At 42.6% G+C, this 19,098-nt stretch overlaps 1 protein-coding gene across 1 annotated transcript in view; it reads right to left on the minus strand.

The window, feature by feature from the left end:
* STAB2 (stabilin 2) overlaps window positions 1-19,098 on the minus strand; it is an 83,471-nt gene that overhangs the window by 13,381 nt on the left and 50,992 nt on the right. Inside the window, exons 37-56 of the mRNA XM_071551065.1 lie at window positions 18,963-19,058; window positions 18,071-18,266; window positions 17,494-17,589; window positions 16,466-16,511; window positions 14,878-14,954; window positions 13,302-13,427; window positions 12,717-12,790; window positions 10,860-10,931; window positions 9,060-9,179; window positions 8,574-8,621; window positions 7,684-7,767; window positions 7,441-7,587; window positions 6,905-7,030; window positions 6,507-6,566; window positions 5,789-5,965; window positions 5,617-5,706; window positions 4,195-4,341; window positions 3,087-3,143; window positions 2,198-2,321; window positions 1,037-1,186 (exon numbers count right to left, since the gene is read on the minus strand). Coding sequence (XP_071407166.1) covers window positions 1,037-1,186; window positions 2,198-2,321; window positions 3,087-3,143; window positions 4,195-4,341; window positions 5,617-5,706; window positions 5,789-5,965; window positions 6,507-6,566; window positions 6,905-7,030; window positions 7,441-7,587; window positions 7,684-7,767; window positions 8,574-8,621; window positions 9,060-9,179; window positions 10,860-10,931; window positions 12,717-12,790; window positions 13,302-13,427; window positions 14,878-14,954; window positions 16,466-16,511; window positions 17,494-17,589; window positions 18,071-18,266; window positions 18,963-19,058 — 2,113 coding nt within the window. The remainder of the gene's footprint in view (window positions 1-1,036; window positions 1,187-2,197; window positions 2,322-3,086; window positions 3,144-4,194; window positions 4,342-5,616; window positions 5,707-5,788; window positions 5,966-6,506; window positions 6,567-6,904; window positions 7,031-7,440; window positions 7,588-7,683; window positions 7,768-8,573; window positions 8,622-9,059; window positions 9,180-10,859; window positions 10,932-12,716; window positions 12,791-13,301; window positions 13,428-14,877; window positions 14,955-16,465; window positions 16,512-17,493; window positions 17,590-18,070; window positions 18,267-18,962; window positions 19,059-19,098) is intronic.

A 19,098-nucleotide genomic window follows, 5' to 3' on the forward strand; every position in this document is an offset into this window, starting at 1 on the left:
TCTATTGGTGATGTTTCCTCCCCTACTCTTTGGGCCCTGCAATAACTTATATGCTGAGTACTTAAGGAATTATTGATGGCTCTCTGCTTTACAATGTAATGCTGTAGCATCCTTTCTTACCTTATCCCTCTTCCTGAAATACTGTTGTTTAAAGAAGAAAGTGATGTGGGGTTGGTGGAGCTGATTTTTTGAAAACCCATCCTGCTGAAAGGGAGCTTCAGTTGCTGACTTAATGTTTATTTCACCTGGTTACTTAATTTCTAGATGACATAAATGCACATCAAAAAGAAGGGACTGTATAGCTTTTTTCTCTTAGATATCATAATCTGAGTTTCAGGCTAACAGCTCACACAGTTTATATTATGGTGTCCTATAAAATGGATAAATTGTAGGTAAGCATAATCCTGAATGTTGGTGTCCAAGCCTGTTTTCTTTCACACACCCCAAGAATATCTAGACTATAACCCCCCCATCATATGTGCCTTAGGAGGAGTGCAGGCATCATACATAGTTGTGTTGGAAGGTTTAATGTTTAACTTCTTGTCTGAAGGCTTTATGTCAGGAAATTACAGAGAAGCGGATTATGTGAGCAGTTGCTTGACTGTCCCTCTTCACAATTTGCCTTCTTCTTGGTGTCCTTTTTCTTCTCTGCAGAAGTAGTACATGGCCTTGGCCTCTTGTAATCCTTGAAGAACCACATTACTAAAATGGTGTCTTAAGCTTTGTGTGGAGGGGAAAGAAGGTTGCACTGTAATTAAAAACACTTGTTGCTGGAGGCTCTGCCTCTATTCCCTGTTACTTATGTACCATATAAGAGTAGGATGTGCTGTACAGAGACAGCTCCATAGCCTCTGCACCCACTGCCTTCTCCTCCCTTCTGAGAACTTGTGCCATGTCTGTGTAAAGAGGCAACCAGGAAAAATGTTGGTGTTAAATGGGAAGCATTTCTTGGCTTACTTAGAAACTCATTCCTGACAAAATAGTTTAAGCTTGGCATGGGCATCAGTATCAGTGTGGAAAGGAAACTTAAACCTACGTTTGCAGTTGAAGCCATATCTGCCCGGCAAACACAGTTCACATGAAGTCCCATTGAAGCCACTGTGGCAGTGGCACTCCCCTGTCCCGGTGTACCCATCATCGCAGGAGCCGTGGTTATTGCATGGGGTCTCTGAACCCCCTGGGCAAGCTGAAAGGTTAAAAAAAAAAAAAAAGAAAAAGTGGCTCTTTAGCTCAAGTGCATGCTTATTCATTGTCACTGGTGGTTATTTACTGTTCTGTAAAAATCATTGAACATCTCTGATGAGGCACATAAAAGCAGCTGTGACACTTATGACTACTGCAAGCCTCCTGCTCCTCCTTGACACACTTTTATAGCTCCTATGTGAGGACAGCTGAGGACCCTTCCAGCCCTGGGTTGTGGATGCTGTTGTCTGGCTGCTTGCTCGGTCAGACCCGTATGTGAATGGCACTGCCCAGATGCTGCCTGTTTTGAGCCTTACTTGTGCATATCTATGTGCCTACATGTTGTCAGGGTGAGCCCAAAACATGGCTCAGTCTGGCCTGGCCAAAATTGCTTGGCATCTGCATGTGTCTGTCGGTGAAATTGGGACAGAGCAAGCTGGCAGGGCTACATGTCACTGGGCCTCTCCTGACCCTGTGTGCCTTGGTGGGAGCCTCAGTGCTGTTCCCCTACAGATGAAGGAGCACAGTTTGTTAGTGTCTGTTAACAAACAGCCGAGCTAAAGCCTTTCAAACTGTCTCACACCTCTTCAGAAATACAATTTCTGAGCTTACTCTGCTGGTGTGTGCACTTGCATGTGGCTGAGCAAGCATGCACCCTGCCTCAGGTGTGTGGGGTGTCACTGTCCTGAACTCATCTGTGTTTCAAAGAGTTTCAGCTGGTGACCAATTATGACTCATTATGCTTAATTATAGGCAGGTCAGCCTTTACTCTCTATAGCATTCACTTGGCTCCTACCATAGACTTTAAAACTTGCTGTAAATTTGAAAACCAGATTATTTGGAGTGGGAAAGCAATAACATATTCTGTGTTCTTTAGCTCTTGCAACCAAGTTCCCCCATCTTACAGCTGGTCTGTCCTCATGCCCCTTATCCCAACTGTCCAAGTTCAGCCTGCTGGGCATTATGTAGCTGAACTGGGGCAGGCCCAGGCCAGCAGTGTGACCAGGAATCCTACCTTGGCAGTCTGGCCCAAAGTAGCCCTTGCAGCACTTGGCCGTGTGGATAACCATGGAGCAGTTTCTACGGCAACCATCCCTCCGCAGCCCGTAGGACTCGTAGGTGCACTGGCTGATTCCTTCCTGGGCATCACATGTGCCAGCACAGAGGTAAAGGAGCAGGAAACACAGGAAATGAGTGTTATGTGTGTGTGGGGGGGTGTTTTTTCCTTTTTTTAATCACAGTTTCTGGTGTACATTGAATCAAAACGCGATGTGTGAAGAGTGCAGGTGTGAGAGCCCCACCTTCTCTTTGATTCCCAACATGTTAAAGCACCATTAATGAGAATGGTATGGTGGGGCTGCTCTGAAGTCAACTAAAGTACTTGCTGCAGTGGATGCTGTGTGAGACCAACAAGCACCCCTATCACCACCACCTGGCTGTTTGCCCAGGAACAGCTTTGTCCTTGAGGTTTTATAGCATCATTCAATACATCCGATCCCGTCAGATCTCGGAAGCTAAGCAGGGTCAGCCCCAGACTAGTACTTGGGTGGGAGACCTCCTGGGAAATACTGGGTGCTGTAGGTTCTAGTCCTGAGGACTTCACTGGCACCGTCCAAGCTCGCTCGGCCGTGGCAGATGAACCTCAGGACTTAAATGGTGGGGCCAGTTCTGCGCACGCTGAGCCTCACCTAAAAAATCCACTGCACAGGCTGGAAGGGCACACCCACGTGGGGACAGCCCTTCCCAAATCTTCTTTCACGAAGCTGAGCCACACACACAATAGTGTGGTAGCACTGTTAAGGGTTTTTTATTATTTACTTATGATAAGAAAACTTTCCTAGTTTGCTTGTGTGAAGTACAGAGAAGTAGTTAGACTGCTTACATGCAAGATTTGAATGTATTACCTTTGATTTTGTTCCTGGAGGGCATTTAGAATTACTGAAACAGCTAACACAATGCCCCTGTTGTACAAAACAGAAAAGAAAAAAGAAACTATATTAAAATAATGGCTACAGAAGACTATTTACCATAGACAAAATTCTGTTTTCTGAGAGCAGGAAATATGAGCACTTAAGATTATTACACTTGAAAAAGATCATAAAAAACGCTGGAGAAACAAGACAGGAGAATGACAACAAAATAAGCGCAATAATGTCGTGTCACCAAATACAAGAAAATAGTTTTGATACCAGAATATAAGTTCTGGAAGAAGAAATTTAATTTCATTTAACAAAATCCTGAAACAAAAGCTGACTTGAGCAGATGGGATATACACAACTGGTGGTTTTATAATTGAGTTATATATTCCAATAAGCTCTTTTTAAGACTGATTACATGAGATTTTTTACTTTTAGGCAATGTTTTCATGCATTCAAATTAAACTGGATAAAATTTGGTTTTGAAATAATTTCAAAATGGTTTTCAAAATGTCCTGTTAGTGGGACCCATATAATTGCACAGAGGAAACTTCCTTCATGCTAATGGTGCTTGTTCAAGTGTGTTAAAGAATATTTCTGTGAAAAAGCAAGAAATGTCAGACTGAGGCAGACTAGGTAGTTCTCTGTCTTGTGACCTCCGTACCGTGTGCTGTTGGGGCAATAATGCTGTTCCTTTGTAACAGGGAACTTTGTAAATGCAATTTTTACAGGCAAATCCATAGTGTGAACTTCTGCTAATTTAAAAGCATGATCAAAAGACTTGTCCTTGCTCAAATTTTTGCTGGCATATGTAAGATACTGTACTTATTGAGAACAGGGCAGGGCTCGCTAGGGTGGTCTTAACTGAGATGACCTGTGCTGTATGTTGCTTAATGTGGATGCAGAATTTCTGTTGTGTATCTTCCAGGCCCTTCTTAGTCTCTGGTCTAAGCAGATGAAGCCAGCCTGAAGTGCTGGTCTGTACTCTTACTGGTGTCAAAGCTGCAGTGAGTATTACCCCAGTCTCTGTGAATATTGAAGTTTGGCTCTTGGCCTGTGTCTTTATCAGGATGGGGGATGAAAAAAGGGAACTGACCATGAAATCCACAGTGAAGAAACTGTCGCAGCGTCCCCCCAGGCTGGGTTCCATCAGCAGGCAGTTGATACCGTAGGCGATGCCCCCATCAAACTCCAGTTGCCGCTGCACTATTTTACACTGTCTGTCATTCAGGAAAAGTGCGCCCTGAGAGACAGGATGGGGAGAGAGGGGTATGAGAAGTCATGAGCTGCTCTTCTTTGGGGCCAGGTTGAATCCAGAGCCTGAATGGGAGTTAAGGATAACCTTCCCCCTATAGGAGTGCTCTTGGTGTAAGGTGGTGTGGCAAACTAAACTGTAGATAACACTGATGGCTGTCAGGTCTCAAACCCAATTTTGGGACCTCTCTTCCTATAGCTGAATGTATTAACCTCATAGATGTGTGTCTGCAGTATTGTGTCCATCTCTGGGGCTGGATGTGGACCTGTTGAAGAAGTCCAGAGGAGGGTAAAGAAGATGATCAGAGGGCTGGAGCACCTCTCTTATGAAGATAGTCTGAGAGAATTTGGGCTCTTCACTCTGGAGAAGAGAAGACTCCAGACCTTAGAGCACTTTCCAGTCCCTAAAAAGGGGCTATAAGAGAGCTGGAGAGGAGCCTTTTACAAGAGCATGTAGTAATAAGACAAGGGACGATGGCTTTAAACTAAAAGAAAGTGCGTTTAGATTAGCTATCTAGAAGAAATTCTTTATTGTGGGGTTGATGGAACAAGTTACCCAGAGAGGCTGTTGATGTTCCATTCCTATAAGTGTTCAAGGTGATGCTGGATGGAGCTTTGAGCAGCCTGGTCTAGTGGAAGGTGCCCCTGCCTGTGGCAGAGGGATTAGATCTGGATGATCTCTAAGGTCCCTTCCAACCCAAATTATGCCATGATTCCATGAGCTTTTTAATCTGCTGAAGAGGACAGAGTATGCTAGTCCTATGGCCACAGCTTTGCCTTATACAAATTTAGGCTTAGATGCTCACCAGGTATGATCTGATACATTGAAAAGAAGCATGAGACATTGTTCTGGTTTAACAGGCTGTGTGCATGCCTGCAATCTTAGTTTGTCGGTGTTTACAAACCAGAGTTTGCATGCAGATGCTGCATTCATGGAGTTCAAAGCCAGGTTCATCTTAACGAGTTTCCATTGGTATTTCATAGTAGAAGTTAAAATGTGCTGGTATTTCAGTTTCAAGGTAACTGAGAGCTGTTTTGAACAAATAGCATCTTACAACAGGGCAAATGACAGCACCAAAATGCCCTGCAAACTACCTAGTTTTCTGAATCTGTTGGTGTAGCTGTTGGAATGTATTGGTGATGATGAATCAAGTTTTGGTGCCGCTGACCCTCTCTGGGGCTGTGAAAAGGCACAGTGCTGTTTGCATGAGTGGATCCTGCAGCAGGGGCGAGGGGTAAGTGTGCTGGCAGAGTGAATACTTACAATGTCATTGTTATCCCCACAGCTCACACTGAGGTTGGAGCCTTGCAGGGTCTTCAGTGAGGTAGAGCTGGGGAGCTGGTAGGCCAGCACCTGGGAAAGAAGCAGGGGAGATGCATCTGTCTGGGCTTGCATGTTTTGGTCTTGGCAGTGCTCCTAAAAAGCAAGGGCTTACCGCAGCATCACGGACAATGTGGAATTTGAGGTACTGCACCAGTTTGTCAGTGTTGGACTTCTTGAAGAGGAAGTCCTGCTGCTCCTGTGGCAGCCCACGGATAGCTGTGTCTGTGGGCCAGAAGAGCGTGACGGGTTTGTGAATAGGATCATTGATCAGCCCAAGCAGGTTGTTTTTCTGTAACATACCAAAAATTAAGGTGAAGGATTAATGCCCTGCCTAAAATGACACTGAGCCTATGGAGTGAATGTCTAATATAACTAGGATGCAGTGACCTGTGGGCTGCCTGGTCACCCATCTGCAAACACCATGACTTCAGAACACAGATGCCTTAATTGAGCTGCCCAAGTTGAGTTACATGACAGAATTCTCAGGAGTGCTTCATCACCCAGTACTGCCCACTGGAAACCAGTCTGATGGCCCAGCTTTGGGTCCCAAAGGTCATACTTGGGTCAAATCTTGGCCATGTAATTTGATATACAGTAGGACAGAGCTGAGCAAGGAAGGAAAAGGTGGCTGTGGATCTGCTTGACATCCTCCCACCTCTGTGAGAGAGGGACTACATGGTGACCATAGTTGTCATGTACTGTGTTGTGAGCCCTTTGGCTCCTCTGAACAGCATCCTGCCAGTGATGCCATGTGCTATGTGTGTGTTTTTGTCTTCAAAAATAATTGTTTGCAATCTTTGCCCAATGGCTCCAGTCTCTTGTGTCCTTACCTCTAGCAAACTGCTGAACAGGTTGTATCCATGTTTGGCTGCAACCATTTTAAGACTTTCCTACAAAGAAAGAATTGTGAGTAATTCAGCTAAAAAATACACTATATGAGTATTTAGAAAGCAGATATGAGCTTGCTTTTCCCTGCAAGTCACTTTTTATTACATAATCAAAGTGACCGTAAAAGCCCTGTGCCAAATTCCTCTTGTAGCATTCTTACTTTGTCTATAATTCTGGTGAATTTTAAATATAACATTTAATTTATTCAACAGTGTTAGACAATTTTTTTCGTAAGGTATTATTATCATCACTTTTTTTTTTGCTGACTTAAATGATTTATATATCTAACAGTTAACTGTGGACAAACCCCATGGTTGTAATGGCTGTGGACTGCACGTACCTTCTTGAGGGGGAAATCCTGCACGTGTGATGGGACCAGAATTTGGTTTATGACATGGATCACACCATTTGTGCCAACAGCATCGCTGAGTATGATTTCAGCTTTGTTGTTCAAAACCAGTGAGTTCTGGAAAGGGAACAAAAACATGTTTTCTGTGGACCCCTGTGGGAGAGTAAGGCTGAAGTAAGGCTGATGTTGTGTTGTTTTGATTCAATGAGCCCAGAGCATCTTTTCTTTGCAGCAAACAGTAGTTCCAGCTTTAATAATTTGCCCTTAGCTTTTTCAGACTCTCATTGTACTCATGTAGCGAGAGTCTGCGGATAAAATAATGTATCAAATCAAGGGTTGTATCATTCCACTCTTGACATGCTCGGTAAGTGCTGGACACTGTAAGTGAACAGGCAATCTTATATGAATGTAATTTGTTTATTTTTGTGCATCAGAGGAAGAAAGGGAACCATCTAAGTTTTTTAAAAAAACTGAATGAGGGTAGACTGTTTAACTATTCTGTTCCCTGCCTCTTTGTGTTCTGTTACCTGAGAGTAGCTGATGTGTATCAAGTCACCATGGAGAGAGGTGATGTTTGTGATTGTTGTCAGGTCTCTGTACAACAGATTGGCACAACCCACTATATGGTACCGGAGGATTTGAGCCATCACTCCTTTGGCAATCCAGTCCTTGACCTGCAGTGGAAAGTGGAGGAGTTAAGTCGTTGAGCAAAGTTTCTGAAGCCAAAACCTCTTGGCCAGCTCACCAAAAACTTAGACAGTTTTACTTACTCGTGGGTCAGTGTTTAGTGTGTCTGTGTGAGGTACAAACAGAGTGAAAGGGCCAGGGCCTGCAACATCTTTGATAGAAAAGGCCTGCCAAATTTAAGAAGAAAAGCAGTAATGAGTTAATACATCTAATGCCATCTTGAGAAAGGCAAGAGTGGATAACATGCATGTTTGTATGTGCATTTGGCTGATACGTGGTTGCTTGTACCTAGAAGTAGACCAATTACTCCTGGGGGGTACAAATGGACCTGGGGTATTGTAGGCACTTTGTAATGGCCACTGACAAGCTAAAATAAGAATTCTGCTAAACTGAGAGAAAGCCATGTGCCTGCCATGACAGCAGAATTCAAGCTGGAATACAAGTCTTTAGGCTAATAGGCCATTGTACAGGTCTGTGCTGGGGCTTGGGGCAAAGGGAGAATCGCTACTGTCAGTCACCAGAAAGCAGTGGGAGCTGATGGTGCACACTGGCCATTTTGCAACACACACAGCACCCTGCGGTGTTTCAGAGAGGCAACTGAAATTACTGCTGCTTGGAAATGCAAAGTTAGTAAATGAGTGGTATTTTCTTGTTTCAGACTTCATGAGAAGTGTGCTGGCAGATCTCAGACTGTGAATGAATTAAAGATTCAGTATTATGCCTGGTCAGGAAGCCCTCCATTTCCCTGGGATCTTTGTCTTGATGATTCATACTCTAGAATTTAGAGACAGTTAATAGTTTAAATTAGAGCATCTCAAGTATCAGTGACTGGTGATCCAAATCCAGTCCCAATTATGTGAAGGATGTTGGTTCTTGCCTGCTCCCCTTCCCTCTACACCCTTGAGGAAATTAAAAAAATGAATAAAAAGAGGTGAACCCTCCGCAAACAAAAACCCACTCAACCTTTTCTTACCTCTAAATGGAAATAAAACCTAGATGTGTTGGAGTTCCTGAGAAGTTCCTGCAATTAAGAACAAGGATCTGTAACAGTGCTGAAAATTTGGGGCAACATCTGGAGTACAAAGCAAATGCACCACTCAGGTGAGAAAGGGAATTTCTGGTTTGGAATAAATGTTGCTCCTGTTCTGCTCCTACCTTGCTATGTCAAACAGCAGGCTTTGAAACCTAAAACTGCCCAATAGTGCTCTAGTACTGCAATCGTAGTGATTATTTTTCAGTAGTTTTCTTTCTTTATTTGCTTGTTTGTGGTTTTGATTTGTTTTGTTTTTAAGGCAGTTAAGGTTACCTTGCAGCATGCTGTTCCTATTCCTTGTTTCTTGGGATAATTTCAAATTCTGGGGTACAAATTTGTGCAAGCAAAAAAATTGGCATGTTTTAATGATTGTATTACATAACTACCAGAAGAAAAATAAGAGACAGCAAATCTGCAGCACTTTACCTGGAAGATATTGCCTCGGCACTGAAATCCATCCCCAATGTAGTTAGGTTTGCAGGTGCAGGTCCTTTCTGTCAGCTCAGTGTCATTACAGATGGCAAATTCACTGCAGCCTCCATTATTCTTGTAAGATCAAATTTTAAAATACAGAATTCTTTTATTGTCAGGTGTACAAAACAATTCTAGTCCAACATTCTCCCCCCCCCCCCCCATTATATAGTTTAGAAAGACTTGATCACAACAGCTTCACATCTTACTGGAACTTCTGATGCCAATATACTTTCTTGCAAACACTAAAGAGCATTTAAGGTTTATAAGAAGTAACTCTCATTTTATGTAGAGGATTTAGTTTTGATTCACTCCTTATATCTTTATTTTATAATGCTATAAGGAAGCAAAATATTTTCATGCAAGTCTCAGTCTGGACCTTGGGGATGCGTCTTAGCTGCTCTGCAAAAGCAGGATTGAGTTACACTAAAGGGAATTATTTAAAGCTTTAAATCACTTTGATGGTGCAAGGAGCATTAGCACAGGACTGTGTATTGTTCCCTGTCTGTGTGATGGCCCAGATCAGCTGGAACTGGGACCTGCTTCATGTCCTTGCCTTTAAAACATCTACTGCCTGCCCCGAGCCCACTGCCAGTGTGACTTTGAACTTGGAGCAGCAGATGCATTCCACCCAGCTGCCTGCCTCCAGAAAGCTCCCTGTCCTAAAGCAAGATATTCCTCATTTGGGAGCAGCACGTTGGGGCTCAGAACTCTGTTGAATCACAGGCGTGTTCTTCTCAGCTGGCACCTCAGCTTGCAACTGAGTTTCTGTCCTGGACTTGAGAGCAAACTAGGAAAAATTGGGAAGCTATCTTGTTTTAGTTTAGTTCTTGTTGAAGTTTTGTCATCATGAAGCCAAGTTAGCCTCTGGTCTGACATTGATGCTTCTCACTACTATCTTTTTTTAAATACATAATCAGCTCGGCATAATTAGCTAGGTGGAAGCAGAGCTGCTGGAACATGGCACAGGAAAAATTAAAAGAATATAAAATCATAGGGAGCAGTGGCTCATAACTTTAAACTTCCCTTTCTCTACCTTCTGTTTTTGCCCTTGCTCTTTCATGTCTGCAGCCTTTCAAGGTTGGAGAAAGCCTGCTGACAGGCCAGGCTGGTAGGGTAAGAATTAATGTCACTGAACTCGGAGCACAGAGGATTAATGCACACGACAGAGTGGTTATGTCTCTACTGCAGCTTGCCCAGAGGCAGAGTAAAACAGCTGGTACAGATACCACGTTGCTTGCAAATACATTGTTTGCAGTGTGCAATCCAGCTCGGGTGAAACCAATGTGGCTAATTCTCCACCTGCAGTGACAAGTGAGGGACAGAATGAGGAATGCTATGGGATGTCCTTGGTTGCTTGTTGTGGACAGGAACAGCTTGTGTGAATGGTTTCTGTTGGCTTTTTATATGAACCCCAGCAATGACAAAAAAGGTATGACTTCTGTTTTACCACCACAGACTAGGGCCTGTTTGTCTGGATTGGATTTGAAGTGGTTTTTTAAAGACTCAAGGATGAGTCCAGGCCTTCACTTGTGTTATGTCCAGGCTGTGGTCCAAGAAAAACCTTTCTTGAATATTTAGTTTCTATCACAGTGACAGCATTAAAGCCTGTACCAAACCAAGAATATTTATAGATTAGCAAAGTTAATGTAAGTTGATTCTTAGCATGCCTGACTTAGTTTAGAATGCACAAAAATCCCAAAAGTGTAATGATTATAGCAAGACCTTAAATAGTCTCCTGAAATGAATACTCACTTGTGAACACAGACTGATATATGTGCATCTTTTACCATCTCCAGAATATCCTTTTAGGCAATTACATACTGCCTACAAAGCAAAACCAGAAGACATGCATATATGGAAAAATGCTTGATTATTATTATTTATATTTAATTTGCTTTTTTCCCCAGATCATTTCATAGTTATATGGTGTGCAATTTATTTACCTAAAGGTACATCATCTCTTCTGTAGCAGTTTCTTGGCCAGCATGAGCAACCATAGACTTAGATTGGGGCATAAAAGTTTTCAAGAGGTTCTATCCTTTCTTTCCTTGCTTATCCGTCTCTGGTCTCCTCTTTGCTGTCCTGGTCATTTGAAATGACCCCTTTGACATCTGCACATCATCATCTTGCTGGCAAAACAGACCAAACCCCTAATTTGTTTCCTTCATTTTGTTTGCAGAGGTTTGTATTCCCCACTTGTCTCTTTCTTTCCCCTGCTGTGTTACTTGAAAACACACCTAGAATTGTATCCTGATGTTACTGGCAGCTTCTGATTACTCTATTTTGCACTTGCAGTTATAACAAAAATGAGAAATTAACAGAGTTGCAAATAAATGAATGATCTTCTCCAATTCACTGCTTAATGGTTCTCAATTTAGAATTTACATTTAATATATAGGAGTTTGAAAATCCAATGAGATTTTTGCAGCAGAAATAAAACTGTGAGGCAGTGCAATAACAGTGGTTTATGGCTCCCTGGGGTGACTGATAACCCTATAGAAAGCAGACATTTTTCTGTCCCATAAGTTTACCTTTGTGGTGCTGGAATTTTGAGATGGAGGTTGTTTTTACTCTGATGTTAATTACGTTATCACGGGTAAGGAAGAATAAATAAACATGTTGTAGCTAATTCTTCCATCCCAGAGAAGGTGTGTGGAGAAAAGTAGGCATCGTCTGTGTTATCTAGAGGGGTGGGGAAGGAATTAGTGGCTCTGTGCTTACACCAAAAATGTACTGACTTGCAAATGACAGTCAAGACAGAGAGTTATTTGTTTGGAATGGCAAAAAGGGCTAATGGGGTTGTTGCCCATTCTCCCTGAAGAGCTGGAAGGCAGGAGGTGGCCTCTGACTCCTGGTCTCTGTTTCGTGCCTCGCTCCTGAAGAAATACTGTTGTGCAGTGCTCGCTGGAGGATTACAGTTCTGCCAATAGCCAATATGAAACTATAGGAAGATGACAAGACATGCTACAATGAGGGAGTTCAGCTTCTTCTGAAACTGTTAGAAAAATATAAACACTAATCACTGTCACTCGATTGCCCTGACTAATCTGATTCTCCTTTGCCCCCTTGTTCCTTAATGCTGCTTTCTCTTTGCAGAATATGGGGTACTTTTGCAAACGAACAAAACAGAGGAGCGAGTGAGAACAGCAGACGACTTAGTGGATGCAGGACTGCTGAAACCCCTATGTGAGAACTATGATTTAGCCCATTTAGTTTCCTTGTGCATGTGTTTGAATTAAGCTGGGAGAAGGGCTAATCTAAAATGGAATTTTTCCATGGAGAGTTTCTATAACCATAAAAGAAACATCATCTGACAATACTTTCAAACTGACAGGTTTTCACATCAAAACCTCCCAAAAGAGAAAAACAACTACTTGAGATAGCAAAACACTGCTTTGCTCTGCAGTTTTGGATTTCTTTTACTGAAATTAATTTCTTCATATTTTTCCACCCTTGCCCTCAAGTATCTTTTTGAAGAAAAATATACTTTTGAGAATTTTTGTTATGAAATCCACTTTTCTATTTATATACAAAGTTAAGATGGGCAAATATTTCTTTACCCAACTCCAAACACTTGGCCAGTCTTATTTTTCTTCACAAAGTACTCACTTGATTGGGTCCAGTCTGTGTGCATTCTGCATTTCTGTCGCATCCACCGTTGTTCTCCAGACAAGGGTTGATTTCTTTATAAGACAGAAACAGTGCAATAAAGAAAGAATGACTTCTGAAAACCCAAGAAGGGAGTATTTTAAGTAAAGCAGAGCAGGAATGCAGATTTAAGATAACTGGGAATCAATAAAATTCATTCCTTTATCTACTTAGTACCTCAGTCTAGGTCTTCAGTTGTCTTATTGAAGAATAAAGCCCTGCCATCAGCATTTCTAAAACCTGGGGAGGTGTGGTAGAGCCATGTCTGAAAGTATGTGATGGTCAGAGGAGTGTATTAAGCTGGTCAAAATGGTGTTAGCCTCTCTGAGAGGTAGATCTTGTTTAATAAGCTCTGGTGTCACACCACACTGCTGTAGTTGTGTGGTTTGCAGACCAGTGGCAGATAAAGACACCTTTGACATCAGCATGTGTAGTATTGGGAAATGGCACTTCTGGGTCATAGTGGAAGAAGGATCACCCACATACAGGAAAACCCAGTCCTGTAATTTTCTGTTGCGTAATAAGTGAGATCCAGTGCACACTTACCGATGCAGACAATTCCGTCTCCAGTGTACCCAGAGTTACAGATGCAGGCTCTGTTGCCCGGTGTTGTTCTTCTGCACTCTGCCTTGGCAGAACAGCCACCATGGCTGGTCTCACAGGCATTGATAGCTGAACAGTGACAGACACACAGATTAAACCAATGTGCTTGACTGGCTTTTTGCTTTTCAGGTTAATCTGCCTCTATGTTTTAAAGGGATTTACTAATGTTTTTGGGATGCAGAGTCTTTCTGATTTAGGAGGCCACAGACTTCATTAGTGCCAGATATTTAATACATTTTAATGTTTAAAGAGAGAATACTGAGAAAGTGTTTCTAGTTTGGAAGTTAAGGATTCATCTAGAACTGACTTTCAGTAACTTCCCACCTTCCAATTCTGCCCATTTCAACAAAGCACCAAAAATAGGACCTTCACATTCTTCTCTGATTTATATGGCCATTTGAAGCTTTCCCTGAGCTTGACTTTTTCTGCACACAAATCATACAGCTTCTTTTGAGGTCTAGAGTGTACTACCACCTAGCCCTCCTGTGACAGAATGTCCTGGTTGCTATTTAAATGGATACTTGGTTCTCCAAATCTGGGTCAGAACAGCAGAGGAACCTTCTCTGATCTTCAGTGCGAATCAAATTGGCCCAAATGTTGCTTTAGTTTTTGCCTCAAATTATCCTGAATTGCTGTTTCAGCAGCCTTAACGGCCAGACTACAGAGCTGACTTTTCTTGAACTAGTTTTGCTCAGGAATCCTGTATAGGGAAACACTGGTGACAGCAGAGTCACTGTGGGTTGTCTCTGTCACGCTATGCCTTCCTGCACATGGGGAATTGCCCACCACTAGATTAAATGGCTGTCTTGTGGCAGAAGCAAAAGTGAAAGGAGACAGAGTAAGAGTGCTGTAATCTTGGATTAGGTCTCTGTCAGCAATTCTGTTCTCAAAAGCATTAGTATTGTAATGAATTAAGGATTATGAAAAACAACTGTAAAATTAATTACCATTAATGTAGCTGGAAGCTGTATATTTTGTAAGTCTGGATATCCCAGACACTTGGAAGAACACCTAGGATAAGATGCTATTGTCACTTTCTGAACGTCTCTCATATTTCTCTTGTCTAAAGAAATGGATTTTGCCATACCAGAAATGTGAGCAAGTTCAGAAAGCTGAGGAAGTGGTAGGGCTTCCAATAGGTGGAAATGTTATTGTACCTTGAATTGGCCTGTCATTGCTGTGCTTTGTTGGGAAAGGGAGTAAAAGTCATAAACCAGGTTTCATTACTCTGCAAACAATGGAGCTGGGGTTGTGCACAGCATGTTCCCTTTTTTTCTGGTCTCCCTTAACACAGTGCCCTGCAACTTGGAGATTTTGAGCCCTTTGTTTGCTATGAATCTGCACCTGTTGGGATGATACTTGTTTTGAGTGAACTGGCAGCAATTCCTGTTTTGTAACTGGTGCATAGGGACGTGCTCATCTCTCACGAAATCTACTATGGCCCGAGAATGCTTCAAGTGTGTTTCTTTTTTTTCTTTTTTTTTTCTTTTTCAAAAGAGAATACACAAAGTCCACTTGCCTGTGCAGAATGTCCCGTTCCCCTCAAACCCAGCTGCACACTTGCAATAGGCAGTGCCGTTTGATAGGAGAAGGCAGCTAATGAAGTAAAAGGAGGGAGATGACAATTAAAGAAGAGAAAAAAAAGAAACAAAAAAGATAGTCAGGTCTTTTGTACAGCTGTGAGTTCTCGTGAAGGTAATGTTGCATAGAATTAACAAGGCATTTAGCCATAGAGTATGATGCAGCTGCAATCATAAAAATGAACCTAGTTGGACCAAGCTTTTCAAATGTATTTTGAATGTGTTATTTTAGGTATTAAATTTCTATTCTTTGGTCATCAAGTGCCCTATTTTCTCATGCAGAACTCCAGAGTCTGTATGTCTACTTACACAAAAGCTACGCATGAACTGATAGAGGGGTGCAGCAGCCCTGATGTGCAGGGGTGGGAGCCAGGCATCCAAGTTCTCTGCATTTAGTTTGCTTTTTAGGCGACACCCTGGCCTTCTGAATGCAAGCATGAGCTTATTGCCCTGGGATCTCTGTACAGGACAGACATTGCTCCCTGGTGTCACCCAGGGACAGCGTCACAATGCAGCCAGCATGATTTATCATTTCCCTGCACTTCTGCCATGCCTGCACCTGTCCTTGTACCTACAGGTGTCCATCAGTGGATGAAACATACTTATGAGAAGACCAGTCTACTTCTGTCAGAACACAGTTTTGATGCCAGAATGTGTGAAGTCCCCATGAGAAAATTTGAGAGTGAGGTTTTTTTTTTTAAAAAAAAAGCCTGGTAAAATGTCACTGCTGTGAATTGCAGTTCACAAACATGCCAGGGAGAGAATCGCCTACACCTGGGAAAAAAGAGAAAAAGGGTTTGCCCCTTTGGTTTCTCAGCTCCTACAGAAGAGCTGTGGCTGAAAACGATGAATCTTTCCAGCAATCTATCTTTGTTCTTTTTAATTGTCTTGGCTAGTGTAAGTCTTGCTGTTTTGGTCAGTGATGAAGGGGCAGATGAACTCCATTAAATAGCTCAGTGGGGGTCACTAACTCCTTAGAAAACTAGTTAGTGCCCCAATTCTGGTGTGCTGGACTGGTGAGAGCATTTTCTTTGGTTGATTATATATTTTGATGTAAACAAGAAAGCTTCTTCTTGTCCAATGCAACTTTCTTTAGTGAAATCCCTAGTACCAATGAGATTTCTCAGTAATGTGTGTGGTGGTGGATGGAGCAAATAGGAGGAGCTGATACAGGTCGCCTCAGAAACCCACCTTTGTCATTATTCTTGGCCTGGCCTCCTGCTCTCTTTAGTGCTGCAGGCCCCATTTGTTTGTATGCTGCACAGTAGGTAGGATGTCTTTTTTTTTCCTCACCTTTTTCTTTTTTTTTTCCTTCCCCACAAAATCTCTTTTTAACATGCACGCTTTAAACTTTTTGGCCTCATCAGCATATACATTACATTTACCTTGCTCCTTATCTCTGTAATTGAAAATGTGAGTGTTGCCTATACTGCTGAGAAGTCATGAGCAAGATGAACTATGCTTTTTGCCTGAAAGAGATCCCCTTTTTTCTCCCCTCTCCTCTAAATACTTGCGTTTCATACATACTTAGCACTGGTATGGCAGGAGGCGTTACATGCGTCCTCTTTGATTTCTGCAAGTGGAAAAAACCAAAGCAAGGATCAGAGCCTATTGGGTCAACATCCTTTGGTGTTCAGTCTTTTGCTCCCACAATGTGGAGCTGGAGTTCGAGTTCTGCACCAGACAATTGTTCTCTCAGTCTGTATAGACACTCTGCCTCTATAGAGAATCCACCTGTACAGATACTCCATCCATGCGGATCAGTGGATACCACTTAAACTCAGTTGCAAGGAAGAGTGATCTCATCATATTGTCAGGAAAACATGTCACCTGTTTTCTTTTATCTGTATTTAGTCTGGTGAATCTTGCATAATATTAGTTTGATTATATAAGTGCAGGTTTTGTCAGATACAGCAACCATAGCAACCCTCTTAGAAAATTCTATTCAGTACTAACTTTTTCCCTGGGAAAATTTAAAGCTGATATTGAATCCTATTATTAAAGTGTTTATACCAATTTTTATTTTATACTATTATAGTTAGAGTTCTGAATTAGTTATTGAATACATTTTAATTATGTTTAACTAAAATATAATTTGATTTGATATAGAAACTGTATTTAGCCAACACAAGATGATTTATTTGTTAATTATTTTTTCTTGCATTAGCAAGAACATAATCTAATATACAGTGTTTAATAGCTAAATCAACTTATTGAAGTACTGAGAGGCTCACTTTTGATCCAAGGATCAAAATGTGCTAGGTAATCCTGCTCTGGAAAAGATATAGCTTTAATAAATGGGTTGTTCAGATACAGATTGGCATGGGTAGATGATTAGCTAACTAGGGCGTTTCAGTATCATAAGCATTATCTCAGCTGGCTCTCTATTAATACAGTAGTTAATTGCCATAACACAGGAGTGTGACCCATATTTCTCTGTGTGTGGAAGCTGCTGGTATCTGGTAATGCACTGGGGTCTGATTGCAGCCGTTGCTCTGTTATTTCCTGAAATGCTCACCTCTCACCCCAGGAAAAAAAAAAGGAGGGCCACTCACCAGTCTCACACATGACCCCTCTCCAGCCAACGTCACATTCACAGGAACCATCCCCGTTGATCCCGCTGCTGCATTTCCCATGGACACAAGTGCACGCTGTGGGCAGAGATGGGAGGATGCCACAGTCCCTGAGCAGGCTGGCAGTGTGTGCAGCAAGGGGCAGGAGGGGACAGGGGAATGGCCCAGACATCATCTGCTGATGGCACCTTCTGCTCTACGCTATTTCAAGAAATGCTTTTTCTCGTACCTTTTGACTTGTAACATCAGAATAAATCTAAATTCACACTATGCGTATCTTTCCTCTATTCCCAAATACAGGGACTGAAACTGTATTTTAATGGGAAAGCATTGGAGAAAGAGCAGTGCTAAAGAGGATTATTCTCGTTGGATGTTTTTCAATGCCTGTAGTGTGCATAATGGGGAAAGAGAAGGTGTTAATGATGTTTTAAGGACTGGCCTATTACCCCGAAAGTGCTGTACCTTTCTAGAATGGACATGGTTAGGAGTTGTAAAGGGGAGGTTTTGACCTCTGAGGAGAGCAGCAAGGCTGTCTGTGTGGTTTGGGGAAGCTCAGTACCTTGGTCACAGTTGCGGCCGTATTTGCCCTCGACGCAGCTTTCGCAGGCTGTGCCGACAAACCCCACTTCACACTCACAGGTGCCTGTGCCATTGATGCCGTCCAGGCAGATGCCATTTCCAAAGCAGGCGTTCCCTGCTTTTCCTGGGCAGGGCTGACACTGCTGCCCGAAGAAACCTGCGCAGCACTCCCTTGTCTGGAAATGCAGAAAGGCTGTGCTGAGAGTCAGAGTAGCAGCAGTGTGAACTACAGATCTGGATTTTTACAAGGATATGTAGTGATAGGACAAGGGGCAATGGCTTCCAACTGAAAGAAGGGTGGGTTTAGTTAGGTATAAGGAAGAAATTCTTTGCTGTGAGGCTGGGGGGGCACTGAAAGGGGTTACTCTGAGAAATTGTGGATAACCCATCCCTGGAAGTGTTCAAGGCCAGGTTGGAGGACGCTTTGAGCAACCTGGTCTAGTGGAAGATGTCTCTCACCGTGACAGGAAGATTGGTCTTAAGGTTCCTTCCAACCTGACCCATTCTGTGATTTTTTTGCAGGAGTTCCACTCTGCTGGTCTGTGTGGCAGGACTCAGGCAGCCACCCTGAGTCCTTGGTGGGACCCAGCTCCCCTTCACCATCCCAGGGAAAGGTGAAATATGCTTAGGGTTACCCCTCTCAAACCTGTGTTCCCTCTGTACCACATCAGCTCCCAGCCTGTCCTGTGCTGCAGATATCACCAGAATAATATTAATTAGCATTCCAATCTGCTGCATCCATAATAAAGTTCAATAAATATATTGTCAGGAACTGCCTTGACATGTTGTGTGTGCTTAGCAGGGATTATGAGGAGAGTGAAGTTCAGGGATGGGGGTTCCTGGCTTTTACCAAATAGAAACAGTGTACTCACAATGATGGTTTTAGCACACTTTGGCTTGCACCCAATCTGGATGGTGTATGTTCTCATGTGGTTTTCGGTGAGGACACAGTATTTCCTCTCCCCTGCCTGAGCAAATATTGGAGAAACAGATCCTTTTCTGAATAAT

The sequence above is a fragment of the Pithys albifrons genome, chromosome 3 (assembly GCF_047495875.1).
Source record: "Pithys albifrons albifrons isolate INPA30051 chromosome 3, PitAlb_v1, whole genome shotgun sequence".
Lineage (NCBI taxonomy): Eukaryota > Metazoa > Chordata > Aves > Passeriformes > Thamnophilidae > Pithys > Pithys albifrons.